Source organism: Anser anser (genome assembly GCF_964211835.1).
Source record: "Anser anser genome assembly, chromosome: 3".
NCBI classification, from domain to species: Eukaryota; Metazoa; Chordata; class Aves; order Anseriformes; family Anatidae; genus Anser; species Anser anser.
Genome location: NC_139722.1, coordinates 108,039,229 through 108,063,572, shown reverse-complemented (window position 1 = coordinate 108,063,572; position 24,344 = coordinate 108,039,229). Strand labels below are relative to the sequence as shown.

At 43.8% G+C, this 24,344-nt stretch overlaps 3 protein-coding genes across 6 annotated transcripts in view; all 3 read left to right on the top strand.

Annotated features, from left to right (window-relative positions):
- Positions 1–731, top strand: part of SEC23B (SEC23 homolog B, COPII coat complex component) — a 57,119-nt gene extending 56,388 nt beyond the window's left edge. For all 3 annotated transcript variants that reach the window (XM_083827867.1, XM_083827868.1, XM_083827866.1), the window contains one exon: positions 197–731. In XM_083827867.1, the coding sequence (XP_083683993.1) occupies positions 197–286 (90 nt within the window). In that variant the 3' untranslated portion in view covers positions 287–731. The remainder of the gene's footprint in view (positions 1–196) is intronic.
- An 87-nt stretch (positions 732–818) lies between these two features.
- SMIM26 (small integral membrane protein 26) lies at positions 819–1,632 on the top strand. The gene is made up of 2 exons (XM_083827874.1): positions 819–978; positions 1,219–1,632. Exons 1-2 carry the CDS (start codon positions 858–860, stop codon positions 1,404–1,406), a joined length of 309 nt encoding a protein of 102 aa, XP_083684000.1. The 5' UTR covers positions 819–857; the 3' UTR covers positions 1,407–1,632.
- Positions 1,633–2,808: 1,176 nt separating this feature from the next.
- On the top strand, positions 2,809–23,533 carry DTD1 (D-aminoacyl-tRNA deacylase 1). 2 transcript variants are annotated; one of them, XM_083827870.1, is made up of 6 exons: positions 2,809–2,965; positions 3,884–3,974; positions 6,181–6,416; positions 12,010–12,107; positions 21,786–21,962; positions 22,917–23,533. In XM_083827870.1, exons 1-5 carry the CDS (start codon positions 2,923–2,925, stop codon positions 21,939–21,941), a joined length of 624 nt encoding a protein of 207 aa, XP_083683996.1. In that variant the 5' UTR covers positions 2,809–2,922; the 3' UTR covers positions 21,942–21,962; positions 22,917–23,533. The 2 variants fall into 2 exon arrangements, with proteins under 2 accessions (XP_083683996.1, XP_083683997.1); XM_083827871.1 differs by lacking the exon at positions 2,809–2,965 and adding an exon at positions 3,112–3,273.
- The last annotated feature ends 811 nt before the right edge of the window (positions 23,534–24,344 follow it).

The following is a 24,344-nucleotide window of genomic DNA, read 5'->3' as shown; positions in this document are numbered from 1 at the left end:
AGATGGCACTGAAGGATGTTGTCAGTGCTGTAATCAAAGAGTGGTCTCTTTTGAGTAGGTCTGTCCTTTATAAGGAAAAGGTGAATGATTTAATAGGCAATTAGCGTTAGTAGACTGCTGACCTCTGATTTGGTTTCAGTTAGTCCCTGGTGTTAATGTTATTTTAGACTCATTATTTTTTTTAACTTGTCTGCAGGAATCAGGAGCTCCAATCCTGACAGATGATGTTAGTCTCCAGGTATTCATGGACCATCTGAAGAAACTGGCAGTTTCAAGTGCGTCGTGACTTGGATCTGACAGAAGCAAGAACAGAAGAATTACATGGATCATGTTGATGACAAAAGTGGAATGATCTCTTTACATTTCCTTCTCTTTTAGAATACAGTTTTTAAATATTGAATGAAATAAATATGTGGGGAGAGTTTTGTACTTTGCCCTTTTAGATATTAATTTATTTGTATTCCTTTTTGTCTCTATTGTTTACTCTACCTCTTTCATACTGTAATTAGAGTTAAAGTAGCCCTTAGCAGTCTTTACCTTATTTTGTAACATTCTTTGCTTTTAAACGGTGTATTTTAGCAACCTGTATTAATGAAAAATAAAACCGGGTAAGGAAAGCATTAATAGCCGGTGCCCTCCCCAGCGTGGCTGGACGCACCATGGCCTTGGCCTACCTCCTTTCCACTTTTGAGAAATAAAACACTGGGCTGCGCAGAAACTATTAAAATTAACTTCAGTCGCTGTTGCCTAAGCGCTCACTCGGGGAAGGTTTGAGGGAGGGTTTGAGGGCGGGGCGGGCCCGGCCGCGTAATGGCGCCGCGCCGCCGCCGTGTCCCGCCCCCCGGGGGCGCAGGCGGATGATGGCGGCGCGGGCGGCCGTGTGGAACGCCCGCTGGGCCCTGCTCTACTCGCTGGGCGGCTGGACCGCGCTGGGCGGCATGATGCACTACAGCTACCGCAGCGCCGGGGCCGGGGCCGGTACGGGGCCGGGAGGGCTCGCCTGAGGGGCCGGGGGTGCTGAACGTAGACCCCGGCCTCAGGGGATGCGGCAGGGGGGTGTCCGGGGGTGCTGCTGGCTCGCTGTGCCCGCCCCGAGCTAGGTGCTTGGTGCTCCTGTAGCTCCTCCTCAACACGCTGCTGGTAGGAAATAACACCGAAATGTTCACAGCAGTGAAACATTTTAGTACTAAACATCTTTTTTTTTCTTCTATTCCTTAGAGAATGAAAATCATCCTCCACCGGAGGACTCAGTCTCTCGAGAAGTAGTCGTTACAGATACACCTATAGGATTAAAAATCACAACGGTAACAACGTATAACAAGGACTTTGTGTCTCCTGCTACTCGGCTGCTCAGGAGTGTGAAATCTTTCTTTGACCCTACTGATAGCCCTCCTTCTGAAAAGTGAGTAGTCTGGAAAGTTGAACTCTGTGCTGCTGGGGGAGAGCTGGCTTGTCGGAGAAAGTCGTCCTGGAGCATGGCGCCACACCGTCAGTGGAAAACTTTCTCGTCTTGTTGAAATAACAGCTCCATCACTGAAATCACTTTGCAAAACTTGTAACCTTCTTGTCTGCTGAGATCAATGCTGTATTTGCACTTGTACTCAAATTATTAAACATGAATAGTTCATCTAAGAGCGTTGTGAGATGTTAATGAGTCTGTGTGCTGCCTGGTGTCCTGTGCCCTATAGTCTGACCATGTACCTGTTGCAGCTTTTTGTGAAGATTTCCCAGCTCAGTGGTGGTGTTTTTTCAGCTACAAGCATGAAGATTTTTCTGAAAGAGCAATCTAGCTTTGCGTTGTGTAACATGGGTCCAGGGATACTGCCTCCTATAGCAAACGGCACACCTATATGAGAGACCTGCTATCCCCTTGCAGGTCCGTGTGGGCAGTGCGTTCAGGTACAGGGACCAAGTCTTGTGCTCTGTCCCTGTGTGCAGCTGCCCTCAGTCCCTATACTCATTACCTCTTTCCCTGAGTTCACAAACCTTCATTTCTATAGGGGTTTCCCCTCCTCTTAGAGCTTCTGGGTCACTTTAAAAGAGGTTGCCTCCGCCAGGTTCTTGTTCCTACAGGGGTTTCCCTGATCTTTACACATACTATCTGCCCTTTATAGGTTACTGTCTCCTGCTGCTGAGTGTAACCTTTGTTTCTATAAAGTTTCCCCATTGTGGAACATTGCCTGCTTTCTACAGGGGCTTCTCCCGTACCATATAGGCACTGCCTCCCATCCGAAGGAAGCTGACTGCAGCCCCTGCACATGCAGACCTTCCTTTCTTGTAGGGAATGCCCCTGACCTTGCAGACACCTCCCTGTTTCTACAGAGGCTGCCCCCTCTGCCTATGGCCTTTTCTAGGAGGATGCCTGCTTGCTGCTAGTCTTTACAAAGCCTCCCCACAGACTGTAGATGCCACCTTGGTGTACAGAAAGCTGCTCCCAGTCCCTCCACGCCATCTTGTAGGGGGCTTTTACATACATAGCTGCCCCACCCCAAATTTTACAGGGGCTTTTATACCACGTTGCTCCCAACTTACAGATGCACTTCATCGACTGTCTCCTCTGCCCCTACACCTACCACCTCCTCAAGAAGCCTTCAAGAAGTTTCCTTCAAGAAGTTTCCTGGGCACCTACGGACACCGCATTCCTACAGAGGGAATTCCTATAGAAGGCTGCTCTGGTACCTCCCTGCAGCTCCCCCGCCAAACAACCCCCTCCTCGCCTAAAACCCTAAAACCTGGTGGGGGTGGGGGGGGAAGGCCTTCCCTTAGGGTCTTCCCTATCGGCACCACCCTCGGCGACCCTCCAGGGCTGCCGCAGCACCTCCGACCCGCCAGGGGACGCTGCCAGCCCCCCTCCGGGCCTCCCCTGCCCAGCTCCGCCGCCGCCGCCGCAGCCTCCCCGCGCCGGGCCTCCGCTGCGCCACCATGAAGGCCATCGTCCAGCGGGTGGCACAGGCCAGTGTCACAGGTCAGTGGGCGACACCGGGACCGACAACGGGACACGGGGAGGGGGGGAGGAGGAGGCGGGGGCGGGCGGAGCGTGGCGGAGCCACGCTCCGCCCGCCCCCGCCTCCTCCTCCCCCCCTCCCCGTGTCCCCTTCCACAGCTCGCTCAGCCTTCAGGCTGTCTGGGCAGCGGTGCGGTGAGGGGAATGGGGTAAATTCGCTGCTGTAGCTCACTTGGGTGATTTTTGCAAAGGTTGAGGGGAGTTGTGGTGCCTCTCGTTAGCGCTGCTGCCCCGTTTGTAGTCTGTGTGTGGAGTTCCTCAATGCTGAAGTAAGTGCGGTGGGCTGGTCCCTCGCAGGTGAGACCCTGTATTCAGAAGGCTTTTGAAAGAGGGCTTCTGTGATATCTTAGAGTCACAGAATGGCTCAGGTTGGAAGGGACCTTAAAGATCATCGTGTTCCAACCCCCCTGCTGCAGACAGGGATGCCACCCACTAGATCAGGTTGCCCAAAGCCCCATCCAGCCTGGCCTTGAACACCTCGAGGGATGGAGCATCCACAGCCTGTCTTGGCAAACTGTTCCAGTGCCTCACCACCCTCACAGTGAAGAATTATCCATATATATCACAGAATCATTAAGGTTGGAAAAGACCTCCAAGATCATCTGGTCCAACCATCCCCCTACCACCAATGTCACCCGCTAAACCATGTCCCTAAGCACCAGGTCCAGCCTTTCCTTAAACACCCCCAGGGACGGCGAGGCCACCACTTCCCTGGGCAACCCGTTCCAATGCCTTACTCTCTAGCAAAATTAAGATGGATAAGAAAGGTTTAGAATCATGTTTTCTGTGGTGCTTGTACAGCTGGAATTAATACTTACCTGTGTTACAAAATGAGACAATGCATTTAATCTTTTTTCTCTTTTTTTCCTTCTTCCCTAGTGGGTGGTGAGCAAATAAGTTCAATAGGACGAGGCCTCTGTGTGCTGCTGGGCATCTCGTTGGAAGATACACAAAGAGAACTGGAGCACATGTAAGTCATGTATTTCCTTTTTCCTTGTACTCTTTTATTTGTACATTTCTGACTCTGAATCAGTACTGCCTATGCTGTACTAAAGGAAATGAGGCACTCCTTCTGCTGGGAAGCACAGATTTGCCAGTGTTAGTTCCTCTTGAGATTTTACCTAGAATGCATTTTGTTTTAGTTGGAGTTTTCTTTTTATGTCCCATTGAGAAAATAAGTTTTCCAATTCCTATGTGTTTTTTTTTTCTTTGTGAAGAAGAGGAAGAATCAACATTTTCTGTTTTTCTGATCTCCCTTATTTGAATGTCTGACCTTTTTACTCTAAGAGTTTTACCTTAAAGGACTCCGTCCTTCAAGTATGGTATATATCAGAAACCTCAAACTCTTAGATTGTGCTTGACAAATTCTCTTCTTCCAAGAGACTGGAAAATCTCATCAGTTACTTCTCTGTAAATATGAATCAGTTCTGGCAGCCTGGAGGCCTGGCTCTGCCATCCCTTCCATGGCCACAAAATACTGCAATTCAGCCACCAATTCTCCAGGCAATTCTTCTGTCTCCTTCAGGCTTTTTATTGTTCTGGGGCTGATCTCAGTTCTTACAAAGACAAAGAAAAACAGATAATTCAAGAAGAGGGAAGACAGTGAAGAGAGGAGAACATAACTGAGGGTGACAGCAACCCTTAGCAGATGTGGAAGAGAAAGTAGAAAGTGAGGATGCAAACTGAAGGTCGGTAAGGATCTCACTTATGAAATTCATGGAAAATGGCAGCAAAGCTGAAGACGCTTTAATCAAGACATGGTCCAGTGTCTTGTCTTACTGTTTGTCTCTTCGGGGTGTGGCATTTGCTGTATAGTTTTTTTCTCATTCCTGCCTTGGTGAATAACAGATACTTTTGAATATTGCAAGTGGGTGATCACCAACGACCGTGCTCTCAACACCAGGAAGTTTGGATGGCTGACGCAGAAAAGGCAGGAAGCCGGCATCTGAAAAGAACAAATAACAAGAAATCAGCATGACCAGGCTCTTCAAGTGCTATTAAAGGAAACTTTAGTAATCCTGTAGATGAAACAGCAAATACCTTTTTCATTAAAACACAGCTGTGACGATAATTTAAACCTATGTGCCAGCTTTCAAAGCTTCTAACTGTGCTTCATTCAGAAGCTGTTTCTGTTTGTCTTTGACATGCACAAATTGGCAAGGATATTTTCCTGTGGCTGTGCCTTAGAGCTGGCAAAGCCTGAAGCTAGCCCATAATAAAGTTTCAGCTTTATTTTATGCTATCTGCCTCACCTCTTGTGGAGGTAAAATGTCTGGCTGATGGCTGCAATTGAAATGCTTTGCACTCATCTGCGCTCACTGTTGGCAGATGCTGCAGGTGTGGAGAAGCTAAAAGAAGAAACTAAAGACTGGAGAGCAGCACGCGTGCACTCTTGTAATCGAAGTCCAACAACTGATTGGGTTGCAAGTCTGTCTGCTGCTTTTTAGGATTCATTTGTGAAAGTCCCTTTGTCCTTGTCCTTTGAGTATTCAAGCCAGTCTTTTCTGGTACCCGCATTGAAACAGCAGCCCTAATACAAATCTAAATGACAAATCCCAGTCACCACTTAGCTGCCCCCTCTATTTCTGCACTGTTCCCTGCTTTCCTTTTGGTCCTGATGGAAAAGTGCTTTCCTTGCACGGCTTGTGGCATCTGGTTTGGGATGCATGCTAGTGGGAGACAAAGCTGGAGGAGTATATGTGAATCATGTTTGGTAACAACCATAGTTTAGGATGATCTCATTTCATAATGAGTATGATTTCCCAGTGCAGTAGGAGGAATAAATTGCCAAAGCTATACATGTTAAATAACGTTGTGACTCGTAAAATCAGATATTAAAGAATAAGCTTTCTTATTATACCATCTTCATGTCACCCTGTGATGTGCAGTTGTTCTGTCCTGATCTCGTTCTCTACAAAAAGATGGAAGATATTAATTAATGGTCAGATAATATTACGCATGTGTGTAAGGACTTTCTTGGTTGTGGGTCAGTCTACCTAATGTGAGGATGTTTCTGTGGTTTAGGAAGGAAAGGACAAAGGGATCTGTTATGTGGAGGCAGAATGAATGTGCATCTGCCATCCCTTTTCTCTCTTCCTGTGTGGTACGTATTACTTGTACTCGTTGATCCTGCATGGGACGATTTAGAAATTTTAAAAATCTTTTTCTCCTTCTAGGGTTCGAAAGATCTTAAACTTGCGAGTGTTTGAAGACGAAAGTGGGAAACACTGGTCCAAAAGTGTGATGGATAAACAGTACGAAGTGTTGTGTGTGAGCCAATTTACTCTCCAGTGCATCCTGAAAGGAAACAAACCCGACTACCACATGGCAATGCCCACAGAGCAGGCGGAGAGTTTTTATAACAACTTCCTAGAGCAGCTAAGAAAAGCCTACAAACCAGAGCTTATTAAAGGTAAGGGTGAAAGGTTGGTAGGGTCCTTGAGGCGACCAGTGGACCTCGGTTTTGTGCTCTTCCGTGATTGTTACCTTATTCTGTGAGTGTCTATGTTGCAAAGGAGCTGTCTTTATGCAGCGATAGATGAGCGGTTTTACAGTACATTTACAAGCAGCCTGATGGGGTGATCAGTCCAGCCTTCCTCTAGCCAAGCCATTTCTTGGTGTTCCTCTGGAACAGTTTGATGTTTAGATGTTCCTGTGTTGTCGTCAGATGTACCAAGTGAGCAATGACTGACTGCATAACCCGGAGAGGCTGCAGCCGTGAGAACTAGCTCTGGGGTCAGGCTTGCTCAAAGGCTGGATGTCCTTGTGCGAGACTCACCCAGGGCAAGCATTTCTTCTGAGGGGTAGGTGGTTGGCCAGGCTGGAAGGCATTGCCAGTGTGTGATGGACAGTGTATCTCAATCCGTCACTTTATTTTTGTGTTCCAATAAGTGATAATGATGACAGTGGGAGGTGTAATGTGCTACTTGAAAACAGCATTTGATGTAGACTGTCTTTTCTCATCTACATGCCGTTTATGAAACAGTTTTCTCGTTACCAGAAAATGCCTGGCTTCCCTTTGCATTTGTGCTTTATCCACCTTTAATCTTTTCTGTTTGCTTTCCAACCATTTGCAGATTTAGACTTGAATTTTTGATATAGTTGTCCAGAAGATAAGAGTCTAGAAGGACTTTTTTAATGGAGGTTATTCATAGACAGAAGTGGAAAAATTGAGATCGTGATAATGGTCAGCCTTACTTTCCTTATGAGGAAAAAGGGGAAAAAAGGCAGAACACTAGCTGGGGGAAGGTTTAGAGGTTAATCTCAATGTTGACTGTGGATGAAAGATAAGGTACCATTACAGTGAAGTGTTTTCCAAGGAGGCGCAGTGAAACACGTGCATAAAATGCTTGTCTTATGTCAACTTCCCAATAGCTTGATATATTCTTCCAGTCAACCTTCGCTGGTGATAAGGAGTGCACTTCTTATACCCCGTCCATACATTCCTTTTGGTCTGTAACATGAAACTTCTGGTCTAATGAATTCAGAGCGTGTGCTTTTTGAATTTTTATCTTTTGTTGAGTTGTGATTAAGTTAGGACCCGTTCCTGTGCCTCTGAAGCTGATAACAGAACTTCCTGGGAAGTCAATGGGAATAAAATTTGCTCTGGGAAGATTTGATTGAGTTGGGCCCCTTTGTCCGGGTAAAGTAAAAGCAGGTGTGGGCTTACTTTTTTCACTTAAACAAGGTCCATAAAAATTGATGTATCTCTACGTATCTACATCTTTATCCTTGGTATTTGGAAAATGCTCTGTTTCTGAGATACTCTCAAGCATTTTTTGTATTTTGACAGCATCTTTTTAACCTTCTCTTTTCAGTAAGCTGTACACTTGAAAAGAATAGCCACTGCTGTTCAGTGCCCATATTTTGGCCCTTGATTGCCAATGTTTTCTTCAAAGTCAGCTTTCACTTCTGTTCTTTTTTTTCATGCTGAAAACATAGATTTGGAAGCACCGGAGTGGTTGCCTCTGCTATTGTGTCAGATAACACACACATTTGAAACTGCTTTCAGCACTGGAACCACCTGTTAATTTATCATTGTGCTTTATTTCTAGGTTGTTCCAGCCTGCACTGGGCTGCATTCAAGCCTGTTAGCGTCTTATGATGGAAGTTTCTGTTGTGCCAGTTGCTTTGCCAGTGTTTTTTGTTTGTTTGCTATTTATTTATTTATCTGTTTGTGGGTGCAAGGTTTCTGTAGCTTGACAGTTTCAGGGATAGCAGGCTAAGCCATGCGGTTGCAGCAGCAGAGTTTACAATTTCCCTGAGCTGAGGTGAGTTAAAAGACAGAGCCTTTGCACACTAGCTGGTCATATGCGAGCAGGACTGCTTGGGAGTAAATATACATTTTTGAAATTGTGATGCCTGGGCTGTGATTTAGTGTGACGTGCAAATGTGCTGAATTCTGCCCTGAAAAAGTCATGAGAAAACCAGAGCCTGGGGTCTGTCCTGTGTGCCACTAGGTTACAAAGGGTAGTGGGGGCGCCCTGGGAAGGAGCGCTGATGCACGAGCTGGCGGGCTATTAAAATAGGCTTAGTTTATCAACGTGAGGCTCTGCTTGCTATCTTCAAAATGTGACCTCAGATATTTCCCCTACACATACACTTCCACACACGTGCAGTTGTAGTCACTGGGAGATTAGTTTGATTCTCTGGATTGGTGTAGGTGGCTTTCCCTTTGATCTTGCAAATACGCTTAATGCCTTTTAGAAGAATCATTTCATTATTTGAAAGGGTATTTGTGTACCTGAGTCAAAGGCTCATAAATGTATTGCCGCTTTGCTTAAGAGCCTTGTGTTTTCTATTCCCAGTGTTGTTGTTTCAGTAGGCTGATCTGGCTGTCAGAAGTTCGGGTACTACGTGTGCTGGGGCAGGCGACTCCTCCATCTAGCCTGTGGTTTACCTGGAACTGGCCAGCTGGGAGCTCAGAGTGACCAGCGGCCCCCAAAGAGAAGTGCAGACTATTCTTTCACACCCCAAGCAGGGGGACGTTTGACAGACAATATCTTGGAGAAGGCTTGGAGCCGTGGTTCTTGTTTCACACAGATGCTTTAAAACTGCAAATGGACCCGCAGGTCTGGGGAGGAGAGAAGGGTGCATCAGAAATCAGCGCTACTCTTGCTTCGGCACTTCTTGTTGTGAAATTAATTCTGAAATACCTCAACTTCACTCTGAGGAACAGAGCTGGTGAGTGCAGGTCTGAGGACTCTGCACAAGCTAGTATCCGAAAACTAGGCCTACACAAGGCTTCTCCTTGCAGGTCAGGCCTTCGCTCTCTGTCCTGAATGTGGATTAATCTTCTGAGGCAGTGAGGATTAGCATGGCAAAGAGCGCGAAACATCTCACTGCCTTAATAGCAATATCTGAGTCAATGTGGGAGGACTTTTCCACAACAAGGAGTTTAGTTCAGATTGAGGTTTGGTGCAGGATGAAAGCAGAATGATTCTGTCAGATTAATTCCCTTTGAGAGCGTTGGCACTTTGGAATAAAGTGCGCTTATCTGGAGCAGGGTTACTCACATGGGGTTAATTAGGAATAACTTTCCAAATAGACAGGCGTAGAAGTAACTTCTGAATAAAATCAGTGTGAAATTTCTAGGTCATGAGGCTTGAGATATGTCCAAAAAATATTCTGAAAATGTATTATATTTCATTTTCAAGTCTTTACATCGTAGATTTGTCTTGTCTTTCTCAGCTCAGATGATAAAAATCCTCTTTGCCTCTGAAGAAGGCATGTGTGCCAGAGTCTAAGGGCAAAGGAATTTGAAGAGATGGGTGGCCAGCAGAATAAACTTGTCACTTGTAGGATCCTATTTCATTGCAGAGGAGGTTGCAAGGAGGTGACTCGATCAGTTAAGAAATCTTAAAATTGCTTACTACTTTGAAGAGCGTTGTGGTATAAAAAGCAGGAAAAGAAATAGTATTCAGGGGTAAGTTGCTAGTGTTTCCCATGGTCATTACAGGACCATGTGTGTGATAGATTTACCCAAAGTTGCCAGGATAACAAGTGACGTGGTAGGAGGGAGGGTTCTTTCAGCTCCTTTCTTTCTGACTGAAATATGAAATCAGTCCGGAGAGGCTTCATTTTGCCTTGGGACACAGAGATGGAAGAGATCAAATCCTCAGTTTCTTTGCAGTCCTGTGCAGGAGAGGGATTTGTCTCTCTCTGAGTTTCAGAAATTGCATTAAAGGGCAGAACAATCAGCTCAGCTCCTTTGCAGTCCTTCTGCCCAAGTACCACAGAGGTGCTGTGTTCCTCCGGTGTGCTCTGAGGTGAACGCAAACTGGAGCATTACCACACGTGTTGGCCTGTTCTAAGGGGAGTCAGGCTTGTGTCTCCACTTTCAGGAAACCAAAACACAAAAATGAAAAATGCCCTCTCAGAAAGCCTGTGTGAAGTGCCTTATACTGAAACTACTGCTGACGTTAGGACAAGAGAAAAAAGGCAGGAGCAAGTTTTTTTCACCGGCAGCCAGCACTGGGGGAGATACTGCTGTAGAAGTATCTCTTTTTAATGAATAATTGGGTATTGATGTAAGAAGTGAAATTAGTTTTTTAGCTTTCTCTTGTTCTTCCAGGCAAGACCAGACCCCCAAGCTGCAGGGAATAAGAACTGTATTACAGTGAGGCCACTTCTTGAAAAGAGTGATGATAACTGGTGCACCACTAGAACCCTTTAGTTTTGTTGTACAAAGAAGCTGCCAGCACAGAAACCCAGAAGCGTCCTACAAGGAAAGCACACGCTGCACAGGGTCTGTAGTTCCTGAAACTACAGGACACATCAATTTGTGGTAAGGAGGGGTGGCAGCTGCTCCTAGGAACATCAGCTTTGCAATATGCTCAATAGCTTGAAGATGGGGGTGAGTGGTGGCCCGCAAGACATTTTGGAATAAGTGCAATAGAGGGATTTTGGAGTATGTGAAGAAATTCCCCCATGGTTGGCTTTTTAAATTGTTTAAGAGAATGAGATTGCCGCGACTGAAGCCTGCTCTGCCTTTCATACTGTGGTGGCTGCAAGGCACAGAGAGGAAGATCTGGAAGAGAGGGGGCAATAGAGGAGGGCAGCATTTTCTGTTTTTAGGTACTGTTTCCATTAGCTCTTAATCCTAAACTCTCTGAGCAGTGATTCACCTTGACCTGAGGTGAATTCTCCTTGGGTCAAAAGACTGGAAGTTTAGGTATGAGGAGAACAGGAGAGAGCTGTTAAAAAGATGTCCCTCGGATGCAGTTCTGATGCAGGGACAATTCAGGTAGAAAGTGCTCGTGACCTGGGAGTGCTGTGAGGGTACTGGTAAACTTGATGGCTTATCTACCACTTTCTCAGCCTTGAAGAAAGGTGCCGGGGAAGGTTTTGCTTGCTTGTTTTAGGTCCAAACATGCATGGAAAGTGTGAAAGGCTGGCCTTTTTCACGAGTAAAGTACAGGAGAGGGAGGATACGGTTACAGAGAGCTCTTTGAAAAGTATTCTTTCAAAAAAAAATGCAAAAAAAATTCTTTCAAAAGCTATTTACCAAACTCCTACAAAGAATGGCCTAGGTTGCAAACAGGAGCATAGGAATTACTGTATCAGATTGGGATTGCCCTGCAAACCAATGCCCCAAACTAGCGCTTCAGAATATGCTTTTTTTTTTTTTTAAACCTTTTGCCCATATATAAGATTTCTTCAAAACTTCAGCCTTTTAGCTGGACTGGATCCCTAGACTTAACTGTTACATCCTTTACAATTTTGTCTCCTGCCAATGAGAAGTGTCCTGCCTCACCTGAAGTGTGAGCACCGTGATTATCTGTGGACTTGTTCTGTTTTGTGGACATCTCTGTACTTTGCTGTGTATTTGTTGTCTCTGAATATCAGAGCACAAGGCTGAGTGCATGTAGACATTTTTCTTAGTAACTTTCTGCAGTTCATTAATTAGCTGTCCTGTATTTATTTATCATTTATTTAAGTAGCACGTTTGGGAAAGATTTTGGTACGTGTTATCCTTTCAGCACTTCTGTCTCTTCCCTTTTCAGACGGCAAGTTTGGCGCCTACATGCAGGTACACATCCAGAACGACGGTCCTGTAACAATAGAGCTGGAGTCCCCGGCTGCCACTGTCGACCCTAAACAGGTAAACGAGCCAGGGGGTCTGCCTGGAAAGGGTGGATGCATGGGGCTGTGCCTCCTCTGTGAATACATACATCTGCCTTTATGTGTACTTGGGAATACTGGCATGTAGGGCACTCTGTGGCATCAGAGCTCTTTCTTTTTTTGCATGTTCATGCACACTGTTCTGTTTTTCCCTCTTTTGTTCTAACAGAGGTTGGAAAATACAGGGAATTATGCATCCCCTGGGAATTCTGCATAGCTCAAAAAAACCCACCACATACTAAAGGCATTTGGAGCCTAATGGGAAAAGAACGAGGGACAGTGTAAAGCATCGTCTCTTATACAGTAGTTTCTCCTTAAAATTATGAATTCCTATTGAAAGAGGTTGTCAACTGAAAAAAATGCATATATCAAGAAATTAAACAACAAAAACAACCCAACTCACAGGCACCAGAGGAGAGAGGGTACACAAGAAGAATCAATATGGTGATTTAAAGCACTTCCTTTGCTTGCTCACTGTGTCTTTGAGCGTCACGTTGCACAGACAGGCTAGCTAAAAGCTGAAGTATTATCTTCTAGATAAACTCCCTTTGCATATCTCAAACCTATTAATGATTTTCGTAGTTGAAGGTATTTATAGCAGTAACTGATGAAAGCAGAGCTATACTGACAAATACTTTATCTTGAGCTATCTTAAAGATGAAAGTAGGCATTGAGTGGAGAACATCAGATAGAATAGAAGCAAGTTTATCCTAGTGCTAACGTAACAGCTTATTTGCTATTTCTGATTATAAAGCTTCTCATATACAGTTTCCCTAATTACAGAATTACAGAGCGGTTGAGGTTGGAAGGGACCTATGTAGGTTACCTGGTCCAACTCCTTCAGTGTTTGGGCAAGGAACAAGTTTTGCCAGTATGTGTATGCTATTGTTAGCTGGAGGTAAGTAGTTTTGTCACCCTGCACAACAGCCAGGCCAGCCAGAGCAAGAGCATTTCTGTCAGGGGTTTGCCTATTGGATTCTGAAAAACCTCCAGGGATGGAGATGCTAGTGCTCCCTGGGGCAATCTTTTCCAGGGCTTTACAGCTTGAATCTTAGGCTAAATCTTTGTAACTCTTCTGCAGTCTAAATCCATCCCAATTATCTTGTTTCCCATGGTCACAGATGTTTTTCATCCTGTTTGCTGTTGTTTATTTGTGTGTATGAAGATACCAAATGTACCAAGGTAGCAAAACCCATCTGATTCTGCTCTGGAATTATTCCACATTTGCCTACTTTTAATCTGAATTTTTGAGATTCGGTTTAGTCTTTCTGTTTAAATGACAGAAGGTCATTATCAGCGATCTATACTGCAATGCTGAGCAAAGGATCAGTTGCAGTAAAATTGTTCAGTTCTTCAGGCTGGTGATGAGACCGTACAAGATTAGCAGCAGGTGGACCAGTCCTACTGATGTGGCATGTATGGCTAAAACATTTGAGAAGAGAAAGCATTGGAATTACAGTTGTATAAGCTAACAAGCTGTAAACAGCATGCAGCTGCTTATTTTTGTTGCTTTAAATAACTAGGGTATATTGTTTCGGAGGTGTTTTTTTTTACCTTCGAATTCTGTTCTGCATCCTTTTGTGATGTTTCACCCCCTGAAAGAACTACATACACCTCTTCTCTGGCTGGCTGTACTCTCACAGCTGTAGCACAGAGTTCACAGCCCAGACCATACATAATTAGCAGCAGCAGCAGTGCTGTCCTTGGATGAAGGGCTAGGAGATGTAAGTACTCACATACCCATGTGGAGGGATGGAGCTGCTGCTGATTTGCTCAGGAAATATAACTTGTAGAAATGTGGATGGCAGAGCAATGGCGTGCTTTGATCTCCCGTTCGAATTGTTCTACAGTTTCTACATCGTCTCTGAGAGTGAGGGTAGATCAAGTATTTCTTTTCAGTCTTGCAATGAAGGTAGATCAGGTATTCTTGCAGTTACGATGCAGGAAACAAAAGGATTTTTCATAATGATCTAGTACAAATCAAAGGCACTGCAGTTTCCAGCCTTAACCTGTGAAGCAATTTTTGGGTAATCCCTTTTTGAATTTACATGCATCCATTTGGATAATTGCAGAGGTAGGCACCAAGACAAAAGATGCCTGGGCTGTCTCAGTTAAGTTTGTTGTGATCATTGCTGAGTTTAGGTTAGCAATGCCCAGAGTGCTCTGTATGTTTATATCCTATTTTGGGGAAAGCTAAAAATGTGATTTGTCTTGTTTCAAAGGGTTTTGTAGCTAGTAGAAGCAGCCAGATGGAAAAAAAGTGGCAAGAAGTTTTAGGGGAAGTGACATGGACACAAGTGAAAAAAACAAACCACAAAGTGTGAAGGTGTTTTGGTTCCCCAAAGGGGGTATTGCTTCAGCTTGTATTTTCGTTTTGGGGAAGGGTGGAGATTGTTTTAGAATTATGTGATCAGTACCATTGTACTTATGCAGCTGGTGTCAAATATTTTGTGATATTAAACTATGGCAAATGACTGCGTGGTGAGGGCCTCCATCTGCAGAAGGAATGGATTTTCCCTGATTTTTGTTTTTGTAATCTAGTTTTTCTTCCTTCCCACGTTGACATATGCACCATATGAGATGTAAAGTGCAGTCCTCTCCTTGACTCTATTAGCTGACGTTTTTCCTAGATGTTGTGTTGCTTGTTTAATGTTTGCCTTCTTCCAGTTATGCTGAGCTTACTTTCAAGAAATAAACCTGAAACCTGAGAGTTCATTTTCTTCTACTGAAAGTTTTGGTGAGAAAAATGAACGAAAGAGAGTTCAGCTTGTTACTGATATCACTGGTGATAAAGAACGGGGAGGAGAACAAGTAGGGTTATCCCCACTCAGGGATAAACTGCTCTGCAAGGGAATTTTTCCAAGACCCTGGGAGGACAGTTAGACCAGGGTAACTGGTGAAGGGCAGGTACCACTTTTCTTGCCTCAGGCTGAAGTTACAGATAATGTAACTTGATTGTATGCTGCTTACATTTCTTTTAGGAACAAAATGAAGTATGCAATTCATGCGTGAGCTGCTCATTGGCCTAAAGGATCCTGTCCTCTTCTTAAGAAAAAAACCTAATAATACTTTGATCATAAGAATAAGGTACAGTTGTGTGGAAAGGAAAAGGAAAATATTAGATGATCTGCTGCTTTCTTAGCAGGTTGTGAGACAGTCCTTGTGCCACAGCCTTTCAGTGGCTTTGTTTTTGCAGTAAACCCCTGCATTTTATCTCAGTGCTATCATTGCTTAGTGACATTCGTACTGAACTGCTTTATTTGTGATGACCCTATGATAGTTTGAAAGATTTGTCTCTTTTGGAAATGTAGCCTGTCCTTAAAGTTGTTGTGATCCCTCCCCTCCTCTCCTCTCTCTTCTTTTTTTTTTTTTTTTTTTGAGATTTGAAATCATAGCAGCTTGGACACAACTACTGAAATTTAAAATGTACATCTGCAGATCTTGTGGTTCCAGAAACATGAGTACTGCCACTGATTTTCTGGCAGACTGCTAACAAAACAATTCTGCCGGTGGTGTCGTTCACTTTTTCCTGGTGTTATTGATGGTTTTATCAAAAGGAAAAGCTGTCTTGAGAGCAGAAATCAATCTCTGTGTACACATTGATCACAGAAAATCAGGAACACTGGATGTATTTGTTTGTTCAAGGAAGACTGACAAAGAGGAGTTGTAGGATGTGGGAAATTAACTTGAGCAAAACAAACAACCCAGAGAATTATTAGCATTTTCAAGTGGGGGACATCTTGTGCTAGTTTGCATGTTCGTACTACAGCAAATTGGTTTCAAAAGTAATGTATCATAGTATTACAGCTGATGGAATGGCAGACATTTCTGAATAGTGAAACGTTTCAAAGAGCAGCCTTGCTTTCCACTATAATTACTCAATTTTCACTTTTTTTTTTCCATGTCTCTGATGTACTATTAAATTGCATCAAGCTAGAATTTGCCAAAGAAGCTGTCAAACCAAATGTAAATTTTGACCTTTTTCAAAAACTGTTACTCTGTATTTCGGACAGTCCGTTGGGAACGAAGCAATGTCCACATGCTTCAAAATGTCTTGCTTATCAGCAGTGTCTCAGCAGTGCAGGATATCTGTATTGCAACGGCAGATAAGAAAAGTTAGTTTCTGTGGACTGAAGACTTGTATTTTTGTATATTGTCACAAGGAAGATGGTGTTAGACACTTGAGATATTTCAAGATCTTTCTGACTTCTTCCATGCTTCAGAAATTCAGCAGTAGGGTCAGACCAGATACTGATTCCCCTAGGAAGCGGAGCACAGATTTTGACTGCTGGCAAGGGACTAGCAGTTTCTGAACCACTTATCTGTTTGTGGGCTGTGATTCTTGCCAAAGTCATAACATGGAGCCATGCCAGGGTACTGTGGCTTCAGAGAAAATGATCAGCATTTTCAGGTTTACATCTGAAATTATTTTGTGTGTGATTTTTCAGGCTTCGTTACTCCTGGTTTGTCTGTACTTAAGGCTGTCTTAAGGGTTTGAGGGTTTCCCATTCTAATCCTGTGCCCATATTTTTGTCTGTGGTATGTTTACTTGTCATAGATCAACACAGAGGATGTCTGATCTTGTGTTATAAATGTGAACATTTCAGTGCTTGTGGAGATGTAACTGCACTACACCCAGGATCATAGAATTACATAGGTTAGAAGAGACACTTTTGATTATAAAGTCCAACCATCAACCGAACACTACCCAGTCCAGCGCTAAACCATGTCCCTAAGTGCCACATCCACATGTCTCTTAAATATCCCCAGGGACGGTGACTCCACTACCTCCCTGGGCAGCCTATTCCAATGCCTCCCCAATTTCCCTGAAGAAATTCTTCCCGATATCCAATCTAAACCTTCCGTGATGCAACTGAAGGAGCTGGCAGAAGCACTCACCAAGCGACTTTCAATAATTTATCATTGAATTACTGTAGAATTAAATTATTATAGAATATTTTGTCTGCTTCTTCATCCTGATTAGGTGGTCTATAATATGCTCGTACCACATTATCTCCCTTCTTGGCCTTACTGAAAGACACTCAACCCTTTCATCACCATAACTAAGCTCCATGCCATGAAGACCTTTCCTAACGTAGAGGCCTACGTCCCCTCCTCTCCTTCCCTGCCTGTCTCTCCTGAATAGCCTGTAGCCACCCATCTCAGCACTCCAGGCCCCATCTCACTGAGGCCTGTGGTATCATAGCCCTGAGACGGGGCTAAAATTCCAGCTCCCCTTTCATATTTGTGAAGAGGCTTTTAAGTTGGGCCCCTAAGGAAGCTGATCACTGGCTGTCATTCCTTTGTGCCGCTCTTCAGGTGCTCTCCCGCTGACCTCTGCTCCTTTTCCTGTCTCCAGGCAGCCACTGCTGATGCTGACCAGCGTTCCCTGTGCCCAGCAGCTGTAGTTTAAAGCCCTCTTTGCCTGTAACTAAAGATGCTTTTTCCCTCCTCAGACAGACGGACCCCATCTGACCCCAGAAGAGCAGGTTTCACAAAGCGAGTCCCATGGCCTGGGTAGGAATGGCACCAGCCCCGTAGCCATTTGTCAGTTTGCCAGATCTGACTGACCCTTTCAGTCCCCTTCCCTTTGACATGAGCGATGGAAGAGAAAATTGCCTGAACCCGAGTCCCGTTCTGCTGCTCCCAGGGCTCTGTAGTCCTTGATGCTCCTCAGACCGCTCCTGGTGCACACGTGAAACAGCAGTGGCAGATAATAGCCAGTGAGTTGTATGAGGCTTTGTAGTTTCTTGGTGATATCCTTGGTAAGAGCCCCACAAAACAGCACACCTCTCCAGAGTGTCGGGTCAGCAAGTGGGTGCCCCCTGTACCTCTCAGAAGAGGGTCACCCACTGCTGTCACCCGTCACACTGGTAGTTTTTCAGGTACCAGATCGGGCTGGCTTAGTCGGCCCCAGCATCTCCTCTGGTGTGACCTGTCCTTCATCGTCAGCGTGCAGAGCAGCGAAGCAGTTCTGCCAGGGCACCTCAGGCTTGGGGAAAGTCTCTTCCTCCTGCTGGTCCTTGCTGTTTTAAGCTTCCATTCTTCTGCATTACTGGCCTCCCTCCCTTCTTTGTGTGCTGGTAGGGCCAACAGGGTTTGGCTTGTTGGCTGAGGGTCCCCTGCAGACTGCGCTTGGCTCCAGCTGTCTGCCTCCTCCTCAGCCTCCACGACGCTACTGCGCAGCCTTCTCACGCTGCTGACCACGCAGCTTTTCATCGTAAGCAGACACAGTGCTTTTGCAACAAGACAGTGCTGCATCTGCTGTAAGAGGACCACGCTTTGAATGCTGAGGAGCCTTCCAAGAGGTCTAAGCATGAATTTAGGGTTTTAGATGTAGAGTGGAGTTAGGTGCTTTCCATACAGGTGCACCATCTCCGCAGCTAGCCAGCAATCATCATGGTGCACTAGACACAAACAGCTCTTGATAGGTCTACAGATGAGATGATGACTGTCAACACACTCTGTACTTACGTGAAAGGCGTTAATGATATGTTTCATTGAGATGGAATTGTATGTCTGAAGTATTATTTACTGTAATACTAAAAAATGAGCTGTCATGAATTTTTTTCAGTTTGCAGGCAGGTCTTTTTTGGCAGAGCATGCTTCTGTAATATCCTTTTCAATCAATCAAGCGCTTTATAAGCGAGGACATGAAAAACTTAAGAGATGTGTAATTCTTTTATTGCCTGCATAATGAAGATGAGTGTGTATTTTGTGAGTACAAAGAAATACATATTTTATCTCTGTGCCCAAACTTTGGTTCATAGACTGATCACGGTACATGCACAGACTGAAGAGCATGCATGTGTGTGTGTGTATGGCCATAGGTACACACGAATCTTTATTTATTTCAGCATTACTTGAGTATTAGATGGATGAAACAGTTCATTTACAAACTTTATTTTGTTATAATTTAAAATAAATTATTAAATTTTGTTTATAATAAGACATGGATTAAAATTATCTTCTCCCTTCGTGTAAACGAACTTGTCGTTTTTCTTGGAGCTGGGTGAGTACTACTGTCAGATCATGCCAACGTGGGCGTTGTTCTTAATATTCAAGGTTGTTCGTGGTGCTTTTTCTTCATCTATTAAAGGTGCTGCCCTGTGAGGAAGATGTTTAGTTGGGTTGTCATGTGTACGGTCTTGGGCGTGCTACAGATCTATGTGTGAAGATGGATCTGGATTTCTCTCTGGTTATTGGCTATTCTGTTTGCCATCGGTGCTTCTCCACTACACCATTCTCAAACTAATTAGCTGCAGAACCGGTGGTAATTTATGAGGTCCTCCATGATAAATGTATATCATAACTTTAGAAATTGTTGCTTACTTTTTACTTTAGAATATGAATACTACAGAGATTTCAAAAGAGAATATGATCCCTTTGTACTTAAGACTAAATGTACATAAATATAAAAACACGATATATAACTATGTATACTTCAGAAGTCTTAGCATGCTATTTGCCCTCAAGACCATCTTGGAAACTGGCCAGTATAAGCATGTTTGAAATGCTAATATGGCATGCTAGTATATATCGAGCCGTTTCTGCCTCTGTGTAAATTATATATGAACAAATATATATTATGTACATGGATTCAGTATTCCATACCGCAAGGTTCACAGTGTGAACACACCACTATTTCCCATGTTTGGAAAATCTGGGGTTGGCTTTATTGGGTTAGCTCACAGCCTCCTCAGAGGAAAAGGTAATTCAATTTAAACTATTGTGTCTATGTGATTTAGGCTTTTTTTTTTTCTCCTTTCGAGTAATAAGAAAGAGAACACTAGTTAGAGAGGAGTGGATTTCCTGTTTCATGGAGTTACGTTACAGAACTACGTGCTACGCAGACACTTTTTCTGCACCATTATTGCTGAGAAAGGGTCACCGCTAAGAGCCAAGCTGCCACAGTAAAAGAAGGGGGTACCAGCTGCAGCAGCTGTTTAGGTTACAGGTTTGTTGCAGCAGGTTTGACTGTTTTGGCTTTGTGTTGGGGGTACTCTGTAATAATTGACCGTTAGGTGGACGGCTAGGGAGGAATGATGTACACACATCAATGATGAATGATGTAGATATTTATAAAGGTGTACAAATCAATATTTTGAAACGTAGGAGCTGTGCTTTCTGCAGCCTGCAGCTAATATAACATGCCTTCCCACTTCAATACATTTTTGTCTGTGAAGGTCGCTGTAACCCCAAACCTGGTTTCAGCAGCAGAATGAGCCCAGTGCCATTTGTTTAAATAAAAAACAACTGCATAGACATCATCTAAGTACTGTTAATCAATGTTTAGCACCTTTAATAGTAAGGGCTCTCAAACATTTGTTTCCCTTCTTGCAGATGCACTCACTTTCTCAGTCACTTTTAACATTCACGTGCTGTTTATGTAGGCTTGTTGGCAGAATAGTAGTGTACATCTATCAGACACTTGAGTTAGAATATTGCCTGTATCGTGCCCTGGGTGCTTGTTACATATCTGCATGTGACAAGGACTGGATCATGCTAAACAGATGCATTGTACTCTGTCATTTCACACAGTGAAAGTAAACTAATTTTAGTTGTGAAAAAAAGATCAAAGGATATTCTGTGTCAGCCTAGAAGCCCGTGTGTGCAGGTATGTAAGGATGGTGTGTATGTGCCGTGAGGTACAAGGGGATGCTGTGCATCCTCCCGAGACTCTGCATTCTGCCCTCAAAGCTCTTAGTGGCTTGCAGATTTACATCTTCACATGCATCTTCCACAAGCCTGTCTAATTCAAAATCAGCACACTTAATCTAACTTACTTGATTCTATGAAGATTTCACCTCAGAAAAGATCTGCTAGCCATGAAATGGTAACTTGTGACTAGCATGCTTTATCCTGCGGGAATCATCATGGAAGCACTTGAGAAAATCAGAAGATTATGGAAATTAACCAAGCTGAAGGACTGCACGCAGTGTCCATAGTGATTTAAGTAACTATCAGTTTGTAGCGTCCCCAAAACTTACTGCAACCTGCTTCTCTGAAAAATGGGAAAGAGATGTAACAGTGACAGCTAAGTGCAGCTTAGTTTGACTTTTCTAGGAGCATTGAAAATACCTCTGTGGAGAGGTGGCAAGGTGGTGTTAGCTGAAGGTTTCGTCCAAGCTGATTTGAAATGGTTATTCTATATCCTATGTGATGCTAAAGTTCATCTCTTTTTTTTTTTTTTTTTTTTTCCCCTGGTAGAAATAAATGTATTGCCTGAACTTGTTAGAAATCTGCAGACTATGACACTGCTACTTAAGACGCAAAGCAGAACAGGAGGTTGGTGGAATCCAGCCACCCCTTTTGGTCCTTGTGTTTTATTCTTTTCTATGTTGGCAGATTGCGTTGAGCAGAAAAGGAACTCGGAGGAAAAGCAGAGGATAGTCCTTTGAATATGTACAGTTCTCATTTACACTCAGGGTTGTGATCATGTTAGTGTATGAGCATTCACTGTCTTTTCCAAATACCCGAAAATCTAAACATTTTCTTTTTTCTTTCTTTTGTTTCTTAATGATATGCGTATAGCTATTATGAATCTGAGTTACCAGGTTGCTACAAATGCTCACATTTACAAGTTTTTAGAAATACTGTCTTCTGAAATGACTTTATTCCATAAAGTCTTTTCTCACTCTCCTTGCTTTGTAAATAGCTGACAAAACTTGAAAAGCAACAGCAAAGAAAAGAGAAGACCAGAACCAAGGTACCCTCTGAATCAAGTAGAGAAAGAAATGCCCCCCGTAACAAGGACGACCCCAGCGCAAGCAGTGGAGCAGAAGGAGACGTGTCTTCGGAAAGAGAGCCTTAGCTCCTCCAAAGCAGGCCTCAGGTATGGCTTTTACAATCCTGTAAAGTTGTGTCCTCCTGCTTGGCAGTCTCTAACCCTGGGTACTTCGCTGAAGCAGTACCTGGAGTCTGCACAGAATTGCATTTAAAGTGTTGAAAGGTGAAATTCTGATAATCTTGCTGGTGGGTAGCCTCATTTTTGATCTGCAGTTGGCAGAGCAGGATGCCAGAATGTAGAAGTGGGTGAAAACCTCTCCCTAGCTGTGTGATTGGCTGGTGGTGTGTGTCTTGAATCTGGCCCGGCCAGGGCCGCTTTCAGGCTGAGACTGGAGTTCTAAAATGTCGGTCTTAGAGCACAGCAGTGACTTAACCGAGAATCCTGCTTTGTGCTCTTCAGAGCTGAGATACGTGGTCATGTTTCTCTCCCTGCCTTTCCCTAACAGGCAGGTCACTCTGGAACAGCCCCCACCATTTGTAATACCCAAATAACTCAAAATCCCCAGAAATGGAAGTGGAAAACATTTTGGAAGTTGGAGACAGACCAGAACTGGAAGTTAGAGTTCCCCTCCCCTCAGTGTATCCTCTTGTTTTTACACTCAGTGTATGCTCTTGTTTTAATATTGGTGATGAGTAGGCACGTCGGGAAAGAGAATGTTTTCTTAGAAACTAAAACGAGAACGTACCATTTTTCAACAACTGTTGGCCTTACTGCCATGCCACAGGAACACAAGCTTTCCCCCGCTGTTTCTGGGTTATGTGTAGATATGAGAACATTTTAGAGGGCAGGAGTTTGCATGCCTTATGAGTGCTTTAATCAGCCTGACCCTTCCAATAGCGTTTGAAAATCTAGGTTGCTGAACATTTCTAAAATGGTGCAACCTAGCATTAAATTTCATGCCGTGACAGTAAGTCAAGGTACTTCTGTCTGTGTGAGTTGAAGGAATCCTGTACTTTTCTGCTCTACCTACAGTAATGTTTCTGTTTGTTTGCCTTCCAGAGTTTCTCATATAAAAGCTACACTGGATTCTTGAGGAGAGACCTAACAGACATTCACCTCAGCACCACTCTTCGAGGACTTCGGATAGGAATGGGAAATGGAGAAACAGAACTAAGACAATAGAAACCTATATCATTCTGTATCGAAACAACCAAAGCAATGCTTTCAGATCCAGTTGTTAATGTGTAGTATCAGTAGTAAAAAGGACTTGTAACATTTTTGTGTATGTGTTTTCACATGACTGCTGAATAAAGGATGACTGTAGGCAGATTGTAGCAGAACATTCACTATCAGTACATAAAGCTCCATTTCAAAAATAAATCAGGGTTTTTCCTTAAACTTACACTTGAATTCTGAAAGTTATCCAAGCAAGCTTGTACTTTGATTCTCACTCTCTGATGTCATGTGCTACCTGTTTCCATGGCAGCCTGTAGGTCTGTGTGTATTTTGGTATATTGTTCAACTGCTATGTAACACCAAGTTAGGCAGTCTAGTCTTTCTGCATGGATTAAGTTATTAAAAGGAAAGATCAGCCACTAGTTGTTTATCATGTGAAACACATCTGTCTTGTAAACTTTTTTAAAAACAGAAAAGACTTTATTAAACAAATGATGCTAGCTGAGTGCCTGTTGGTGTTTGTTGCATTCCCTAGTCCATAGCCATGTGTGTGACAATGAGGGTGACACAGAGCAAAAGCAACAGCCAAAAAACACCTCCCAACGTAACTCATCCACGTCTCCTTTGGAAACTCAGAAGTCAGGTTTCTACCCTGAAATATCTACTCTTTCTAACACAGTAATTCCTTTAGATACTTGATAGTGGTCATCAAAGCGCGTCAGCAGCTGCTCTGCATACGGCATCGTGCATGTGTTGACATTTATGTCAGACAGTTTTAGGAAGCTGCCAGCAAACAAGTCAGGAAGCAGCAGGCTGCAGAACTGCTCTCCTCTGGTTGTTAAAGCTAAGGGAGCTTCAGGCAGGCTGAGGCAGGGGAGATGAAAGAGTGCAAATGCATCTTTGACTTCTTTCAGAGGTTGCAGTACCTTTTATGAAGTGTATTCTCCCAGCCTGCCTTAGTCCTATGGTCTTCACTAGCCACCTGCCGTGGCCACCATCAAAGCTTTACATGATTTTAAGGGCGACTCACTGGTGATAGTTGTTCTTAATCCAGACACGTATCGTACTGATATTGCTGCACGGTGTGCAACCACTCTGACATGGCTTTTTAAAATGCACTAACCTCAAGGTTCTGCAAGCCACGCGAAGGAGTGGAGTAGCCTGGGTAGATTAAAATGTTAGACTTACTATTGCCTTTGAGAATTTACATAACTTTTAGTCTGGCCATTGTATGAAACTTGGTTTGCCTGAAGTCACAGCCTTGCCACAAGCAGGACTTCTGCATCTCCAGGTACAAGTGCTGTGTTTTTT